The sequence below is a fragment of the Salminus brasiliensis genome, chromosome 1 (assembly GCF_030463535.1).
Source record: "Salminus brasiliensis chromosome 1, fSalBra1.hap2, whole genome shotgun sequence".
NCBI classification, from domain to species: domain Eukaryota; kingdom Metazoa; phylum Chordata; class Actinopteri; order Characiformes; family Bryconidae; genus Salminus; species Salminus brasiliensis.
In genome coordinates this window covers 58,132,319-58,148,644 of record NC_132878.1, presented here as the reverse complement: position 1 = coordinate 58,148,644, position 16,326 = coordinate 58,132,319, and the positions used below count along the sequence as shown (strand labels likewise).

General features: G+C 39.5%; 2 protein-coding genes across 2 annotated transcripts in view; both read left to right on the top strand.

The window, feature by feature from the left end:
- gpcpd1 (glycerophosphocholine phosphodiesterase 1) overlaps nucleotides 1-16,326 on the top strand; it is a 252,304-nt gene that overhangs the window by 186,524 nt on the left and 49,454 nt on the right. The gene's annotated exons all lie outside the window — the stretch shown is intronic.
- Nucleotides 4,314-14,565, top strand: fermt1 (FERM domain containing kindlin 1). The gene is made up of 15 exons (XM_072696791.1): nucleotides 4,314-4,392; nucleotides 7,031-7,189; nucleotides 8,111-8,344; nucleotides 8,545-8,673; nucleotides 9,809-9,998; nucleotides 10,157-10,259; nucleotides 10,505-10,612; nucleotides 12,054-12,185; nucleotides 12,301-12,350; nucleotides 12,431-12,552; nucleotides 12,642-12,748; nucleotides 12,924-13,148; nucleotides 13,315-13,439; nucleotides 13,669-13,810; nucleotides 13,912-14,565. Exons 2-15 carry the CDS (start codon nucleotides 7,039-7,041, stop codon nucleotides 14,083-14,085), a joined length of 1,992 nt encoding a protein of 663 aa, XP_072552892.1. The 5' UTR covers nucleotides 4,314-4,392; nucleotides 7,031-7,038; the 3' UTR covers nucleotides 14,086-14,565.

Here is a 16,326-nt window from a genome sequence, read left to right as displayed (position 1 = left end):
ATGCACTAAAACACTGCACCTATCAGGTGGCTCGACAGGCATTTCAAATACTGCTCCACCGTCTACCTGTAGTGTGAATGTTCATAAAGAGGCACTAAAACATGGGTTTGTTACGTTGCTCACATTTTTAGAACTGAGAAACACCAGAGATGGGCCGAGCATTTGTGAGCATATCGTGGATATTGCCAGTACTTAAAGAACAGTGAATGACTGTATGTTTTGTCGAGGAGAGAGTAACATTAATTGAGTTTTAGTGAAATGTTGCATAAAATGACACAGTTTTGGGTTTTTATTTGTCTAGTCCCACCTATGGAACCTCATACTGTGCATGGTTTAAAATATCTTCCATAATCAAGATGTTGTTCCTTTGCTATATTACCCAACTCTATATTTGTCCTTATTTTTCTGTTTACAAATAAAAAAACAAACCTTTCAGAACTAAAACATTCCCTAAGACAAAATGTCTCTTCAAAGGCCGGAGGATGAAATTGAATGGCTGAGGTACTGACGGCTTGGCATCCATCAGCCCCTGAACTTTCAGGTTAAGAGGTTGTTTTGTTATCTTCCGCGTGCCATTTGGGTATGATTAGGCGATGTTTTCCCTGTCCACCTTGTGTACTTGTGCTTAAATGTCAAAACTATGGCAGGAATGCTTGCGAAAGGAGGTCAAATGAGGTCATGTGGAGGATGTAAACAACAATGTTTTCTTTTCTTTTTTCTTAATGGCATGATCCACTTAAGGAAAGGGCACACTGTGAGCCTAGTCTGATCCCTCTGGCCTCTGTGTGAGGATTTTGAACAGGGATTTAGGTTTTAGATCGCAATCGGACCCGACCTGAGTTTTTACACCGGCTATGGCAGGGTCCAATGGTCCACACAATAGAGTCTCTATTTTCTGCAAGGATACCGCTGATTGGCCGGCTAAACTATAACAAACATAATAATTGGTTAAGTTCAGGGAAAGGTTCACAAATTCAGTGGTGCTTTCCATTCCCCAAGGCCGTGTATGAAATTTCACGCTTGCAGGCGCTGGCACTGGTGTCGGAATCCTTTTTTTTTTTTGTCAATTTTGTACCTGTTTGGGTTGACTATGCAGAATTTGCTCTCCAGCAGAGAAAGTGAATATGGCCATGGATAAGCTAAGCACCTGGTCTGAATTAGCATAAATTTACGGGAACACTTCTCCCAAGGGAGTCTCTTTAATGATGCATATTTAGGATCTTTTGACAGAACCTTGACACTTAACATTTTGGTCAAGTCCACATTCCATGTTGTGTTTACCAAAGTGTAAAATGATTTCTTTAGGGACTATGAGCTGTGAGAGCCTTTGACTGGAGCCCCACCTAGTGCCAAAGGGGAAGAAAAACAACAACTGCAGAATATGCATGAAACAGTGAAGCAAAAACAGAACTTGCACAGTACAGTTCCTCTGAAGGCCTGCTTCCCACTGCTCACACTGGCTGCTGCCTGCCAGCCTGCCCTTAAGACTCACAGCACTACAAGTATTCACAGTGCCTGTATTACCAGAAAACATGACCTGCACCTGTACTGTGATTGAGTCAAATTTGTAATGACCGAGGGAAAAGATTCACCATATTTACAGGATTAATACAGTTAATGTCAGCACACTTACCGATAACAGTTACTGCTCATTTAATATTCATGCTTTCCTGATTTGATACGTGTATGTATTTGTCCACACACATGAATGACTCATATTATAGGTGTCATGCAAAAACGCTGTCTCTCCAAAATTGACAACCTTGCAGGAGACGTCAGGATAAAAGTCAGGATAAAAACATTTTATTCAGTCATTTCCGAGCATTTCCATTGGTCAATTCTTCATTAAATATTGTCAAAGTGTAAAGAACAACTGTCAGATTAGGTCAGAAATTGAAAAGAAAGGGTTTCGTGTTACAGCATTGTTGTTAAATAATTGGTGTAAGCACCTTCTTTAGGATTTAGGTGGGTTTAGGACATTTTGAGAATAGTAGCAGTGTTTATTAAATACATCAGCTACAGGAATTTGCGTTTCAATAAATTGTGCTGTCTGTCAAACTCCAACAGTCAGATGCTGGATGCTAAAGGAGACAAAGGCTTTGCTTTGCTAAGCAGTAGAGTTATCCTACCCCCTTGTGGACAATCCTGGCTATAACAAACTCATTCTGGAGGAAAGAACACATCTGCTGGTTGTGACACCCAAAAACAACCAACATTAATAATTAACATTTATATAAAAACTTTATACTTTTATACAAAGTTGCTGTTTTTTCTACAAACAATATGATTTACAAACGATGAGCTCTGTATAAAGAAATGTGCCTGTTAAAAAGAAAAAAAGAAAAACTATTCATTTTAGATAACAACCCTTTGGGGACAAAAAACTTTTATTTTACCATTTATTATAATATTTGTGTTATTTCTGTAACTAAACTAACATTTACTGAAAAGTAAATCTTCAAAATGTCAACTTTACAGGAGCAGAAAAAAAATCCTTGCTAACTTTTAAAGGAACCAAATTTTATTTCAGGTCATGTTGGAGCATTGGCCAACATCTATTGGTCCATTCATCATGACATTTTGACACAATGCAAAGAACCAACGCAAGATTCATACTGTCAACATGTGAATTGTCAGATAGACTGTATTTAATTGAAAAGCAGTACAAATGTAAAACAGCAACACATTACATTAAAATACAGTGGCTATGCAGCTCAAAATGATAAGAATTTACAAATACTAAAAACAAAATAATGTCAATTTAATAAAAAAAATATGTAAGGTAAATTAAATAATTGCACAATTAGTCACCCCCTTTAAAGTGACAGACCTCATTAAACAGAGGTCCATCAGGGAATAGGTGCTAGTAGTCTCACAGTTAGTAGAGTGGATAGTGCAGTGAATATGTCCTAAGTGATTATACTGTAGTATAACGACACGTGTCCGGAAGGTCCATTCACTGGTTATTCAGTATTCCTGGCTACAAAAACACCATGAAGACAAAAAAAAACTCTGCACAACTCAGAGAAAAGCTTATTGAAGAGTATAAATCAGAGGATGGAGACAAAAAAAACCTGGAGTTAAGTTAAATCCATCATTAAAAAATGCAATGAACAAGGCACATGTGTGCATTGAGCAGGCCATCCTCACCTGGCCAAGTAAGGACACTAGAGAGGAAGGCCACCTAGATACCTGTGACTACTTTGAAGGAGTTAAAAGCTTTAGCAGATGGAAGATAGAAGAGACTCTGCATACGACAACTGTTGCCCAGGTTCTTCACCAGTCAGAGCTTAATGGGAGATTTAAACCTCGACTACAGTTTTCCCAAAGGCATGTGGAAGACTCCAAGGTCAACTGGAAGAAGCTAAGATCTTGGGTCTGATGAACACACCATCCCCACTGTGAAGCCTGGTGGTGGCAGCATTAGTTTAACCCCTTCAGAGTTAGCAATGAAAGGGGAAAACGCCCAACTTTTTTTTTGGAATACTTTTTTCACTGCATATGCTACCACCATTTTTAATCATTTTTCAAACATTGCTGAATTTCTTGAAAAGATTACCATTGTGTTTTTTTAGTCTGCCAAACCAAATCACTCAGAAATTATATTATAATAAGTTCTTACAAATGTGTTCTATGACTCCAAACCTTTTCAGTTTCCTATTTAAAAAACCCTCTGCTTTGAATTCTCATTAAAAGCTGAAGGCTGGTCAAAAATGTCTTTTTGAATTTGCATAATTTAGTCAGATGTAAACAAAGTCATTTGGAGTGTTTTGATATCAAAAGATTTTTTAAATAGTGGTTTTGATTGGTACCACTATAAATGATCACCTGAGCTGACAAACCATGTTTACAGTGTACACACATAATGTTGGTAAAATGGTACAATAGTGATAAATCTGGGCAAAAATAAATATTTGCTGACCATGGCTGACCAGCATACCAGTGTTCAAAACACAACAAACGCTGGTTAATGCTAGTCTAGTGCGGGTTGACCAGCATATAAGGCAACATGCTGTTTGTTTGGTTTTTTGAACTGGTCACCAGTTGTTACTGGTCTTAGAAGTAATAGTAGTGATGCTAACAGGACTTCAGGTCTGTGCATCTATTTACCTCGTGTTTACACTGAAATCGGTTTACAATTACTGTACCAAGTAGATATATGGTGTAGGTTTCTCTGTTTCTGAGCAGACCATGTAATAAACAGTTTATGGTTAAGTGTTTGATTAGCCGTGAGTCAGTGGGCCCCTCATGCTACTCCAGCATTTGTCACTTCCTCCGGCCTACCTGTCTGACTGGGCGTGTTCTCGTGCATACCTTCATCACGGCTCTGCTGTAATCAGCGCGAGACTAGAAAAAACGAGCTCGAGGCTGAAAAGTTTGATCGTCCCCCCGGTGAGTGCTTGTTTTTGTATATCACAAATCTCGTCTAAAGATATCGAAAATATGTTTCTGGTACAGTTTACTTCATAGTCGACATCTTTGAACGTTTTCTGAAGTGTTCATCTCCTCTAGAGAGCTCCAGAGTCGGGGCTCACCGCGGCTCAAAGGTGAAGGAGGCTCTGTAAAAGCGTCAGTTTTTGTTAGTTTATTTGCTAAATGCTCTGCAAACGCAATTTATCTTTGGAAAAGATACATATATACTGTATATATTGAATAAAACTGAAACTCTGGTCCACCTTAAATAGTATCACGTAACGGAGACACCATTTAAGGTGGAACGGAAATTTCGCTAGTGCTAAATACGAAGCCAACCTCAGCCTCTTTTCTTTGTGTTGCCAGTTTCTGGAGGCTTTGTGCTAGCTAGCTAAATAAGAATTATGCTCAGTGATAGAAACTGCCCTCATAGACTTGTGATTGCATGTGTCGTTGTATTAATACCTGTTTGCCGAGGGGGTCGGGGTGGTGTTGGAGGGGGGGGGGGTATATATGCTACAGTCTCTTCAGTTCTTTTCACCCCCGCAGGAAACATCAACAGGCTTCAATTGTAGTTCTGCCCTGTGGCTGCAGAGTTGTTGACATCAAGATGAGAAGATAGCCTAGATCATAAGCAGTGCTTCACTACAGTTGTCATGTAGTCAGTAAATCTGATACCCTGAAAAATGTGTATACCATAGCAAATCAAAGGTTTGTTTGCTCTTGACTTCTCTAACGTCTAGTGGGCCACAGTAAACTGCCCAAACACTGGACAGAGTTGTGATTAGCAAAGGTGAAGAGGAAAAAACTCTAAACCTTGGCCTCAGTGTCTCACGGTGGCTTCATTGTTTCCTGATCTACGCCAAATCGCCAGTAGGAGTAGAGGGAATAATCTGGTTCGTGTGTTTAGATGTTCATGTCTCTGCTTGTCAGGAATTTCAGGGATGGGGTTGTGTGCTCCTTCTTTGACCATCACCCTCCTCTTCTCTCCCACCTCTCAGACAGTAAAGTCTAATTCTCTTTGTCTTTGGGATCTTCCCTATTGTAAAAATGTCCTAATTAATTAGTCTCTCTAAGCCTGTGTTTCCCAACCCAGGCCTGCAGTGTGTAGTTTCATATATTCCATGTTCTAACATGCCTTTTTCAGCTCATGAAGAGCCTGATCATTTGGGATTGTATTTAGAGCAGGGGACACTTAAAATGGCAATACAGGAGTACCAGAGGTTCATTGAGTGGACAGAAATTGATTGATACTCCACAAGGACCAAACGTAAATCTGCACACATCGTAAGGCACTGTGTAGTGAACGATTTCATTTAGTGTTAGGTTTAGATCTTTTATCTATGCTGTCTTTTATTGACCATGCTCTTCAAGAGCCCGGAATAACAAAATGAGACCACCAATCGAAAATACTTTCCCATTCTCAGATTTAGAACAAGGTTGCACTGACTTTTAAAAACTGCACAGAGAGCATTACCATTCTCCTCATGGCAGACTGGGGTTTGATTCCCTGGCTGAACAAGCACACCATACTACACCAATAAAAGTCCTTGGGCAACAAGACCTTCACCTACCTGGGTAACATGATTCAAATATGAGGTTCATATTTTTGCTTCAGCCAAATGCCATAAATGTAAACAGTTATTCACGGTAGTTCGTCATGAAAAAATAGTCAGTTCAGAACTGGACATCTGAAGCATTTAATGAATCTACCTGTGAAACTACCTCTGGAAAAGCTTTTACATACATTAGTCAAGTCAAGTCAAGTCAGATTTATTTGTATAGCGCTTTTTACAACTGTTGTCGTCACAAAGCAGCTTTACATAATTAATACTTAATAAAGGACAGAGACAGAGAAGAAAGAAGGAATAACATGAAGGGTCAAAGACCCCCGTGAGCAAGCCAACGGTGACAGTGGCAAGGAAAAACTCCCTCAGAGCTGGAGGAAGAAACCTTGGGAGGAACCAAGACTCACAAGGGGGACCCATCCTCCTCTGGCCAGACGATTTTAAACATTAATGATAAAAATTACCAAAGCAGATACAACAGAAGTTACATTACATACAGATAGAACATTAGTTGCTTTATACATGAATTGCCTAATAGATTAGATACCTCAAACATAGTTCTAGGATCCTTTTGTATGCAGGATGCTGTAGTACATGAACAAAAATGATTTTTGTTATTTTTGGACAGTATTCAAATATAGTATAATTTTTCACTGTGAACAGTGCAACCCCTGTTTCCTGCCACCATCGCTGAGAACCATTTCAAATACTTTTATATTATACTTTTATATAATAGTTTTATATTTATATCTCAGTGGACGATTTTAAATTTGGTGGACTTTTTTCTTTGCTTTATGTTTTCCCCTACTGTTGCATGATCTTTGAAGTGTATTGATTGTACTAAGAAGTTGAATAGGTTTCTGTATTTTTTGATTTCTGGTCCTGTGGTACTTTCTTGTAATCTGAGAAACCTTACACCGCAGCTTAAGTCTCTTGTGGTTGCTTAAAGCTGAAAGCTGCAGAGAGAAAATGATATTTATCTCATGGTTCAACTGAGAAAGGAATGTATTGCCCCACTGTTGAATTGCCCTTTTATTGTATTGATGTAGGTGAAGCCATGGTCACTGCTGCTGAGCAGCTACATAACTCATGGGAGCTGTCGGTCCAAGTGGACCAGCGGGAAGGAGATGAGACCATGAAGTTTAAAATTCGGGTCAAGGGAGACCTTCACATCGGAGGAGTCATGCTCAAACTCGTGGAGAAGATTAGTGAGTGCTTTTATCATCTGCTTGCTTCAGGCTTCTCTTCAGATGCAGGCTCCTCCTTCATATTCTGTCCAAAAGCTATGACATCACACAGACTACAAAGAGCGATTCAGTGCCCTTAGGTTTAAGTCATTTCAGAAACGCCAGGAGTTTAAACAAATAGTCAAAACGCAAGAAAATAAAAGCAGGCTCTTCACAGATGTACATAGAATTAGCATTGGTTAAAAAAAACACAGAAATCAGTTCTTATGTGACTCACCGCGGTAGAGCTGTACCTAGAGACTAACCTCCTCATTTAAACGATTGGGTGCGCCCTTGTTTGCTTTGCATTCCTTTCAATTGCCCCTGGCTCTTGGCCATTGTTCTTCCACAGCATTATTTGCAGACACAGGGTCTGAAGTTCACCTCGTGAACCAGCCTGAAAGAATAGCTCAGGGGGGTAAAACCAATTTCCAAAGATTTTATCCTATAGTTAAAAAAAACAAACTATGTCCATTGTCCATTTGAGTGTCTTTATGTTACCATGAGCTTAATGTCATTTGTGCCATAAATTAACATAAATTCAAGTGTGTCAAGAGTGTCAATGACACACGGCTGTAGTTGAACAGTACAGGTCAGTAGGATGGACTGTGTTTTTCCCTTTAGAGATGATTTCTGAATGAGTTGGCACTTCCTTTGGGACGACGGAGACTTGTGACTAAAGGAAGACTCATCAGTCTGTGCTTTAAGCTGTTGATCTGCACCATATGATTTAATGACATCATCGGAATCATCACTATTCCACACCTTTTAATTTCCTGTTTTGCGTAACACCTTGTTTATGATGTTTTCTAAACCCTGTATCCAGGAACTTGAATCTCAGAACTGCTAACATGTAGACATTAAATAATTGCAAGTGATATCACATACTGTTGTTTAATACAGAGGCCCCTCAGAACTGGTCAGATCATGCCCTGTGGTGGGAACAGAAGAACTGCTGGCTGTTAAAAAACCACTGGACGCTTGATAAGTATGGAGTGCAGGCAGATGCTGATCTGCGCTTCACTCCCCAGCACAAGCCACTGTGTCTGCAGCTGCCCAACATGAAGACCATCAAACTGACCATCAGCTTCTCATCAGTGGTCTTCAAGGCCGTGGAAGAAATTTGCAAAGCGCTCAGTAAGTGTGGCAATATCTAATCCGGTCTGATTTTAGTCTCTGATCTGCGGTGAGGTGGAAGGGGGGATTGCTTTGTTATTTCTGTTTTTTTTGGGGTTTTTTTACAGTTGACAGTAATTCCAGGAATAGGGGCCACAAATCTATTCGATTATTATAATTGTGTAGTAATTCATTTATAATTATGAATGCATTGCTTCTAGACATAAGACGATCAGAGGAGTTGTCCCTCCTGAAACTACCAGATGACCCAAAAAAGAAAAAGAAAAAAGACAAGAATAAGGACCAAGATGAAGATGACATAATAGACATGGATGTTGTCAGTGGAACAGGTACCAAGATTATTATTACCCACTTTTTTTGACCTTGTAAGACTTAAGGATTTTTCCCTCAAAGGGATCCAAGCATTCTTATCAGAATACAGTACTACAATAAATGCATGTTGACATATTTTTGTTGTGTGTGTGCTGTGGGCTTCAGCACATTGGCTTTACACAAGGTATCTGCATTATTGGCAGGCATAGCCCAGAGCTGAAATAATGAGCAGAATAATAAATATAATTGCCATGTTTGGTATATGGTTATAAATCTTTTCCAGTCGATGAATGTGTCATGTCAGCAACCTATAAATCATCAGATACTGGGTATCTTTCCAGGGCTGTCAGGCCTGAATTGCATCCATTTTCAGTTTCTGCTTTTTGCCTTCATCCTCATTTTTACTGAGTTGCAGGCTTGTTGCTTAGTGGGGTCCTTTGAAAAATCCATAGTTGCTTATGTTGGGTCACTGTGTAGGTCACTGTTTACTGCAAGTGCTATTTTTGAGGTTAAGATGTTTCAGTATTGTGTAGAATATTATATATATATATATATATATTTTAATTCTTTGTCTGGACAGTTAGCATCTATTTTGCTCAGAAAAACACTTGTATTAGAATAAATAATAAACAGTTATATGCAATGACTGGGGCATGGCTGGAGACCTCCTTCCAACTAGCTCACAACAACTACTCTTTGTTTACTTATTTAACAGCACTTTGTCCAGGTAAATGGGTTTAAACTGTTAACATATGTGCCTTTTGCACAATAATGTATGTCAATGCCATCGTGCAAAATTGGTGAAGTGGTATGTTGTGGATTATTATTTGATCTTAAACCATACCAGGGGTTTGCTTATAATAATTGTGCAATAATCGTGTTACTGTACAGGTATAGACTGTCCTTGGTGCTTTCACATAATTAAAATGATGTGAAACGCTACATTATACACTAGTTTTTTAGTCTTGAGTTGAGGATACAGGCACCAGTCTAATGGCCTTCTTTTGGGGTAGAGTGAGACTTTTGGCCTAGTTGAAACAAACTGTGCTAATATATGAATATGAAATATGCTGAAACATATGTGTAAAATATTTTGTATGTTATTAAAGTCCCTTTAAATGACCAACATTTGAACATTTTGAATCTCTATAGCTGGCAGCAGTCTCTACAGTAAAACCATGACGGCAACATATGACCCTGAGAACGGAACGCCTGCGTCAGCCACCAGCCTGTGGTTCGGAGAGAATCCTCTGACTTCCAGTCAGCCCAATGTGCCCCCAGAGGAGCTGGCCAAGATGTTCCAGCCTCTCAGTATGGAGGATAAAGCTGCTATCAATGCTGGGTGAGTGTTGCTTTGCTTTGATTCAGGAACATGTGTGTACACATCTTTGATGTACATATTTTACTGATGTAATTATATAATAACAATAAAAGGAGTACTAATACATATAAATGAAGTAATTAAAATAAGAGAAAAAATCTTATTAATGCACCTGGCAGGTGGCTGGACTCCACAAGTTCTCTAATGGAGCAAGGTATCCAAGAGAATGACAAGCTTTTGCTGCGCTTCAAGTACCATTGTTTTTTTGATCTCAATCCAAAGGTAGGAATGTAATGTTTTATGCATAATTAATTAATTGTACAGCACTATGCTATAAATTCTGTGTATTTGGAAAAATGTACAGAATGTACAGAAAAACAGGCCATATGCGTACAGATGCAGCAGATAGAGAGTAGGTTGAACATGACAGGACTTTTCCTATAACAGGAGGGAAGGTAATAACTGTGTTTTATGTGTGTGTGTGTGTGTGTGTGTGTGTGTGTGTGTGTGTGTGTTCTCTTCTCCAGTATGATGCAGTAAGGATTACGCAGTTGTATGAACAGGCACGCTGGGCTATTCTCCTGGAAGAGATTGAATGCACTGAAGAGGAGATGCTGATGTTTGCTTCCCTGCAGGTGCAGTACTGCCACCTTTACAGTCTGCCAGAGGAGAATGATAATCCTGCCTTATTAGAATTACACATACACAGTTCATTCTAAGTAGGTATAGATCAGGATTGGGGCTGATCCAGGCATATTGTAATGGTTCAGCTTTTGGCTTTTTTAGGCCTGATCTATTTCCTCTCGAGATTAATTAACAGATATTAACAGTAGCAGTGAGGAGCGTTCTCAGAAGCTAACGAAACACTTTAGAGTGTGTAGAACTGTTTGATAGTAGAATGTGAAAACGTCACGAAATATCTGGATCCAGCAAGCTTGTTTTGCGTAGAATATGTTTGGGCTGCAGCTATGCAGTGTGCTTCAAATCCTGACCCACGCTTTCAGTGTGTTTATATGAGCCAGTGCTGCATTGTATTGGCACTGTAAATGGTAAGATGAGATAAGACACACAGCGCTTTGTGTAGCTTCAGGCTCAGACATTTCATAGGGCTGAAAAGGCTGTCTAAGACTGTGGAATGTGATGAAGCATGTCATAACAAAGAGAAAAGCAGCAGGAGAGATTTGTAAAGGCCAGATAGAGCAGGATTCCGAAGACTGGCTCAGGAGGGGAATAGTAATATACTGTAGATAAAATCTGACTTTAGATTTATTTATTTGTGTATTTCTTTGTACTGCTTTTTTGTCTTTTTATGCAAATAGTGTTTTTTGCGGATTGTTATTTTATTTTTACATTTGGTTTGTTACCAAAGTGTGGCAAAAACACTTTCCCATTCCCCACACCATTACACCACCTGCACCAGCCTGGATTGTTGGCACAAGGCATGATGGGTACATGGATTCATGCTGTTTTTGCCAATTTCTGACTCATCTGTGTTTAACAGAAATTGAGATTAATCAGACAAGGCTATATTTTTCAACAACGAGTGTATATTGAGATTCTTTTCTGCTCACCACAGTTACTGTAGCCTTTCTGTCCGCTCTAGCTAGTCTGAACATTTTTTCTTTATTACTATTCTGAGTAAGCTCTACACTGTTGTGCCTGATCTCAACTGCTTCAGGATTTTGTTTAAAGCAATAATCATTTTTAAATACTAAGATTTAATACTTAATACTAAGTATCTGGTGCTCCTGCATGCTGCAAGTGTCTTACGTGTTGACCCTATTGATGGGAGTTTCTGAATTTGATTGTCTGTAATGCCACATCCATCCGTGGCTAAGAGTCTTAATATACCATAATTGTCCTCACTTTTTTTGGGTGGGTCGGATGGTCATCTGATTAGTGTGATTAGCACATTAGGCTGTCCAAGAACATTGCATTAGCAGCAGATCTTCAAAAAATGCTGTGGTGCTTTACATGTCTTTGAGGAAGCACATGCTATTTTTCTCCTTTCCACCTTGGTAGCACTATGTGTGATGGGGAAATTGGTTATGACTATGATTGCTGCCTTTCTTTCAGTATCACATATGCAAACTGACCATGTCCACCAAACCTGTGGACTATTCAGATGAACCTGAAATAGATGAAGTGGAGGCAGCCCTCTCACATTTGGAGACAACACTTGAAGGACGGACCACAGACAAAATTCTGGTATGCATTAGATTTAAAGACTTCAGACCAGTGGTAATAATTGCCACTTTGCTTTTTGTATCTTTGTGTTTGACAACACAATATACACTTAAAACCCCTCTTTTTGTGCCTTCAGGGAGATATCACAGATATTCCAAAGTTGGAAGACAATCTTAAGCTATACAGGTAAGCTGGTGATGTGTTTAGGGCATGTCTCCCAGGACTCCAGAAAACAGTAATAACTTTTTTCGTTTTTTGCTTTGTAGACCCAAACGACTACTGCGAACATTCAAAGAGTACTGGTTTGTGTTCAGAGACACCAGCATTTCCTATTTCAAAAACAAAGAGTCTGCGAGTGGGGAGCCAATTGAACAGCTCCACCTGCGAGGTAAGCATCATAGGCATTTTTAATGCATTATAACTCCCTTTATGATGAAATGTTAATGCTTGTTGTTTGATCCGTGATTGATCACACAGGCTGTGAAGTTGTTCCAGATGTCAATGTAACAGAAAAGAAGTTTGGCATCAAACTCTTGCTGCCTGTTGCGGATGGCATGAATGAAGTGTATATTCGCTGTGAGAATGTGAGTTGATCCTGGTTAGGTTTGGTTTTCAACAGTCACTTCACTGTCTACTGAATAAACTACTACAGATAAATGTATCATTTTGGCTAGTTAACTTACATGTGTATCAGTGACATTGCAAATCTTATTTTAGATCTGTTGTTTACACGTAAAGTTTGCTTCTTTTTATTTAAAGGAGACACAGTATGCCAAGTGGAAAGCTGCCTGCATCTTGGCTTCTAAAGGCAAGACAATGGCCTACAGTTCTTACAGCACTGAGGTCAGGAACATCCAGTCTTTCCTACAGATGAAGAGTTTGGCGCCCCCACCTGGCCAGGCTGCACCTGACGTGGAGTCCATGGAGATGAATGCAGAATGCTTTGTCTCTCCACGATATGCCAAAAAATACAAAAACAAACAAGTAAGACTGTTAGGCCTATGTAGTAAATACAACATTACACCCAATACAAATGATCACAATTACACAGAATATTTGCACAGAAAAGAGGAAGTAAAAGAAAAGTCAGTCACAGTGATTTATTACAGTGACATGCTGGCATGGTTCTATTAACATGTTTGGATTTCAGTTGTCCACACGGATCTTAGACGCCCATCATAACATTTCCCAGCTCTCTCTCATGGAGGCTAAAATGCGCTTCATCCAAGCATGGCAGTCTTTGCCGGAGTTCGGCATTAAATACTACATCGTTAGGTATGTATATCAACACTAAGCTACTTCGGAGTCTAATCATTTTACCAGAGGAATTATATTACACTTGCATCCATCAAAAAGCACAAAAATGTATCCCTTTCCATTTAGTTTTGCTAAATCTGACTGATTTTGATCTTCTTTGATACTCTGACACATGGCTCTCTGGTTCACTGATGTTGCTTCTCCCTGTAAACTATGAGTAACCACCCAACTTTCTGTATTCATACAGATTCAGAGGGAGCAAGAAGGATGAGATATTAGGCATCTCCTATAACCGATTAATCCGTATTGACATGTCCACACACCTGCCTTTGACCACATGGAGATTTTCCAATATGAAACAGTGGAATGTCAACTGGGAGATCAGACAGGTGGGGAGAGATTTCATTTAAACTCTTTTGATAATGCATGTGCAATATGACCAAGCAGAAATATTCTGTGTCTGTTGTCTCATTTCCGCTTTCTGTTTCAGGTGTCCATTGAATTTGACCAAAACGTGTTAGTAGCGTTCTCCTGTCAGAGCTGTGACTGTAGGGTGGTTCATGAATACATTGGAGGCTACATTTTCCTCTCAACACGCTCCAAAGACCAAAACGAAACACTAGATGAAGAACTGTTCCGAAAACTTACAGGGGGACAAGACTGATTGTGAAAAACTTCACTGAGAAACTTGTGAATCAGCCTTGTGTCATATCCAGGTTGGCCTACAGATTTCACCTGACCAAGATGTGTAATGTAGCCATTTTATTAAATGAGTTTTATGTTTTTTTGTTTGTTCGTTTACAATGTATCATCCAGAATGTAGACCTCATTTTGAGGAAAGCATAAAACAAAACTCACATTTGTGATGCCATATAGTTAGGCTATGTAAGATTTTTGGTATTTGCTGATTCCCGAAGTTCATCTAGCAGGCTTCATGATAGGTTTCTTCCCAAACAAAAGAGCCACACGTGATCTAGGACAACTGACATTTGATGGACATAATTGTTATGTTTCTCATTGCTCCTGATTTTGGGATAACAGAACAACTGAGATGATTTTAATTATAATACCTTTTCAGGGAAAATGATTTTTACACAAGCTATTCAATTTCTGCTGAAGAATTAAAAAGCAGCCCACCTCAACAAAGTATTGAGGGGCAAATGTGAATGTTCTTTGTTTTTCTTGAAATATGTCAACCAGAGCAGTGTAGAAATGTGTTATTTACATAAAGCAAGACATTAGAATAATTAGAATTTATTATGATTACCTTTTAAGGACGGTCTTGTTTCCAAGAAAAGTGAAATCTTTAGCTAGAAACTGTACTTGCTATAGAATTTCTCTTGTTGCAACTGTCAACATAAAATCCTATATCTTGCACAGTATGAGAGCAAAGATCTACCTAAAAGCTCTCCTGTGCAACTGTGACAACAACAAACATCCTCTATGTAGGAGTCTTCAAACGGAAAGCTTACCTGTGATCTCATCAAAAACGCTCATAATCTGCAAAACAATGCAATCTGCAATCTTGTGGAAACACATGCAGCAGACTAATTAATTAAATATGGAATTTTTAACTACAGTAACTAAATGTATGTTTGGGGGGGAAAAGAAGCAGTATCGACTTGAACATCACTTGTCCATGCAAGACAAATAGCCCAGAAATGAAAGCATTTTAAAAGGCAAAAGTGGGTGACTACTCCTAAAACAATAGAAAGCTGGCAACTAGTAACATTTGCAAGATGTGATATGTGCCTAAATAAGTATGTGGACCCCACAGAGTGGTGGGTTATTCTCAGCACTGCAGTGACACTGACTTGGTGGTGGCATGTTAGTGTGTGTTTGCGCTGGTAGGAGTGGATCAGACACAGCAGTGCTGCTGGAGTGTTTAAACACCTCAGTGTCTCTGCTGGACTGAGAATATCCAACCAACTGTGTGCAGACAAGGAGAAGAAGAATGGAAAAAAAACAGAAGGTGGTGTAGATATATAATTTACTCAAAAGGGGAACTCATCCTCCTCTGCTCGTCACCGGAGAGCACAACAAATGACAGAACAAGAATGAAAATGGTAGGATGAGAGCCTGGGTAGTGGAGAGCTAGGTCTGGCAGTACTGGGACTATATATAAGATAAAATAATACACAGTTGTAAGCAAATGTAAGTGAACCCTTTGAATGTACCTGAATTGAAATGAACACAGCTCCGCCTGTTAAGCATGGGAGTGGATCGATCATTTTGGGCTTGTGTTGCAGCTATTGGCACAGTGAACATTTCACTGGATTGAATTCAACTGAATACCCACACATTACGGACGCAAACATCACACGCTGAAGATGAAAAGAGGATGGCTTCTACAGCAGGATTATGATCCACGACCAGCTTAGCTCTTCACCTGCTTAACACATCTTTTACATTTAAATTTGATGGACCGGCCTGTGACCAAGCTAGTCAGCAATCTGGTCTCACTGGTTGACCAGTTTGGTTAAGCAGGTCATTCTGGTGGATGAGCATGATCAGACTAGCCATGCTGGCCACGTTGGTCAACAAGCTTGGTCATACCTGGTGATTATCTAGTAGTGGATAGTTACACTCTATGACCACATGTGGTCATGTATTGAGCTACTTTACAGTGCACCCATTGCAAATGCACACACAGCTATGTCTAGTCTCTGTAGAGACGTACTGCCAATAGAATAGGACTCTCTGGAGCATATAATCATACACCGAATGGCAATCATGGATATTGGATGGTGCTCCATCCAATAGGGATTGTTGGGATGTGTTGGGGATGAGGTGAGGTGCTGATCATCCAACATATTGACCTTACCAACTCTTGCATCACTGAAAGCAAATTAGCCTACACATCTTAAAGCAATCTGGGCAGTGAGTAGGTGTTCATTTGATCAGT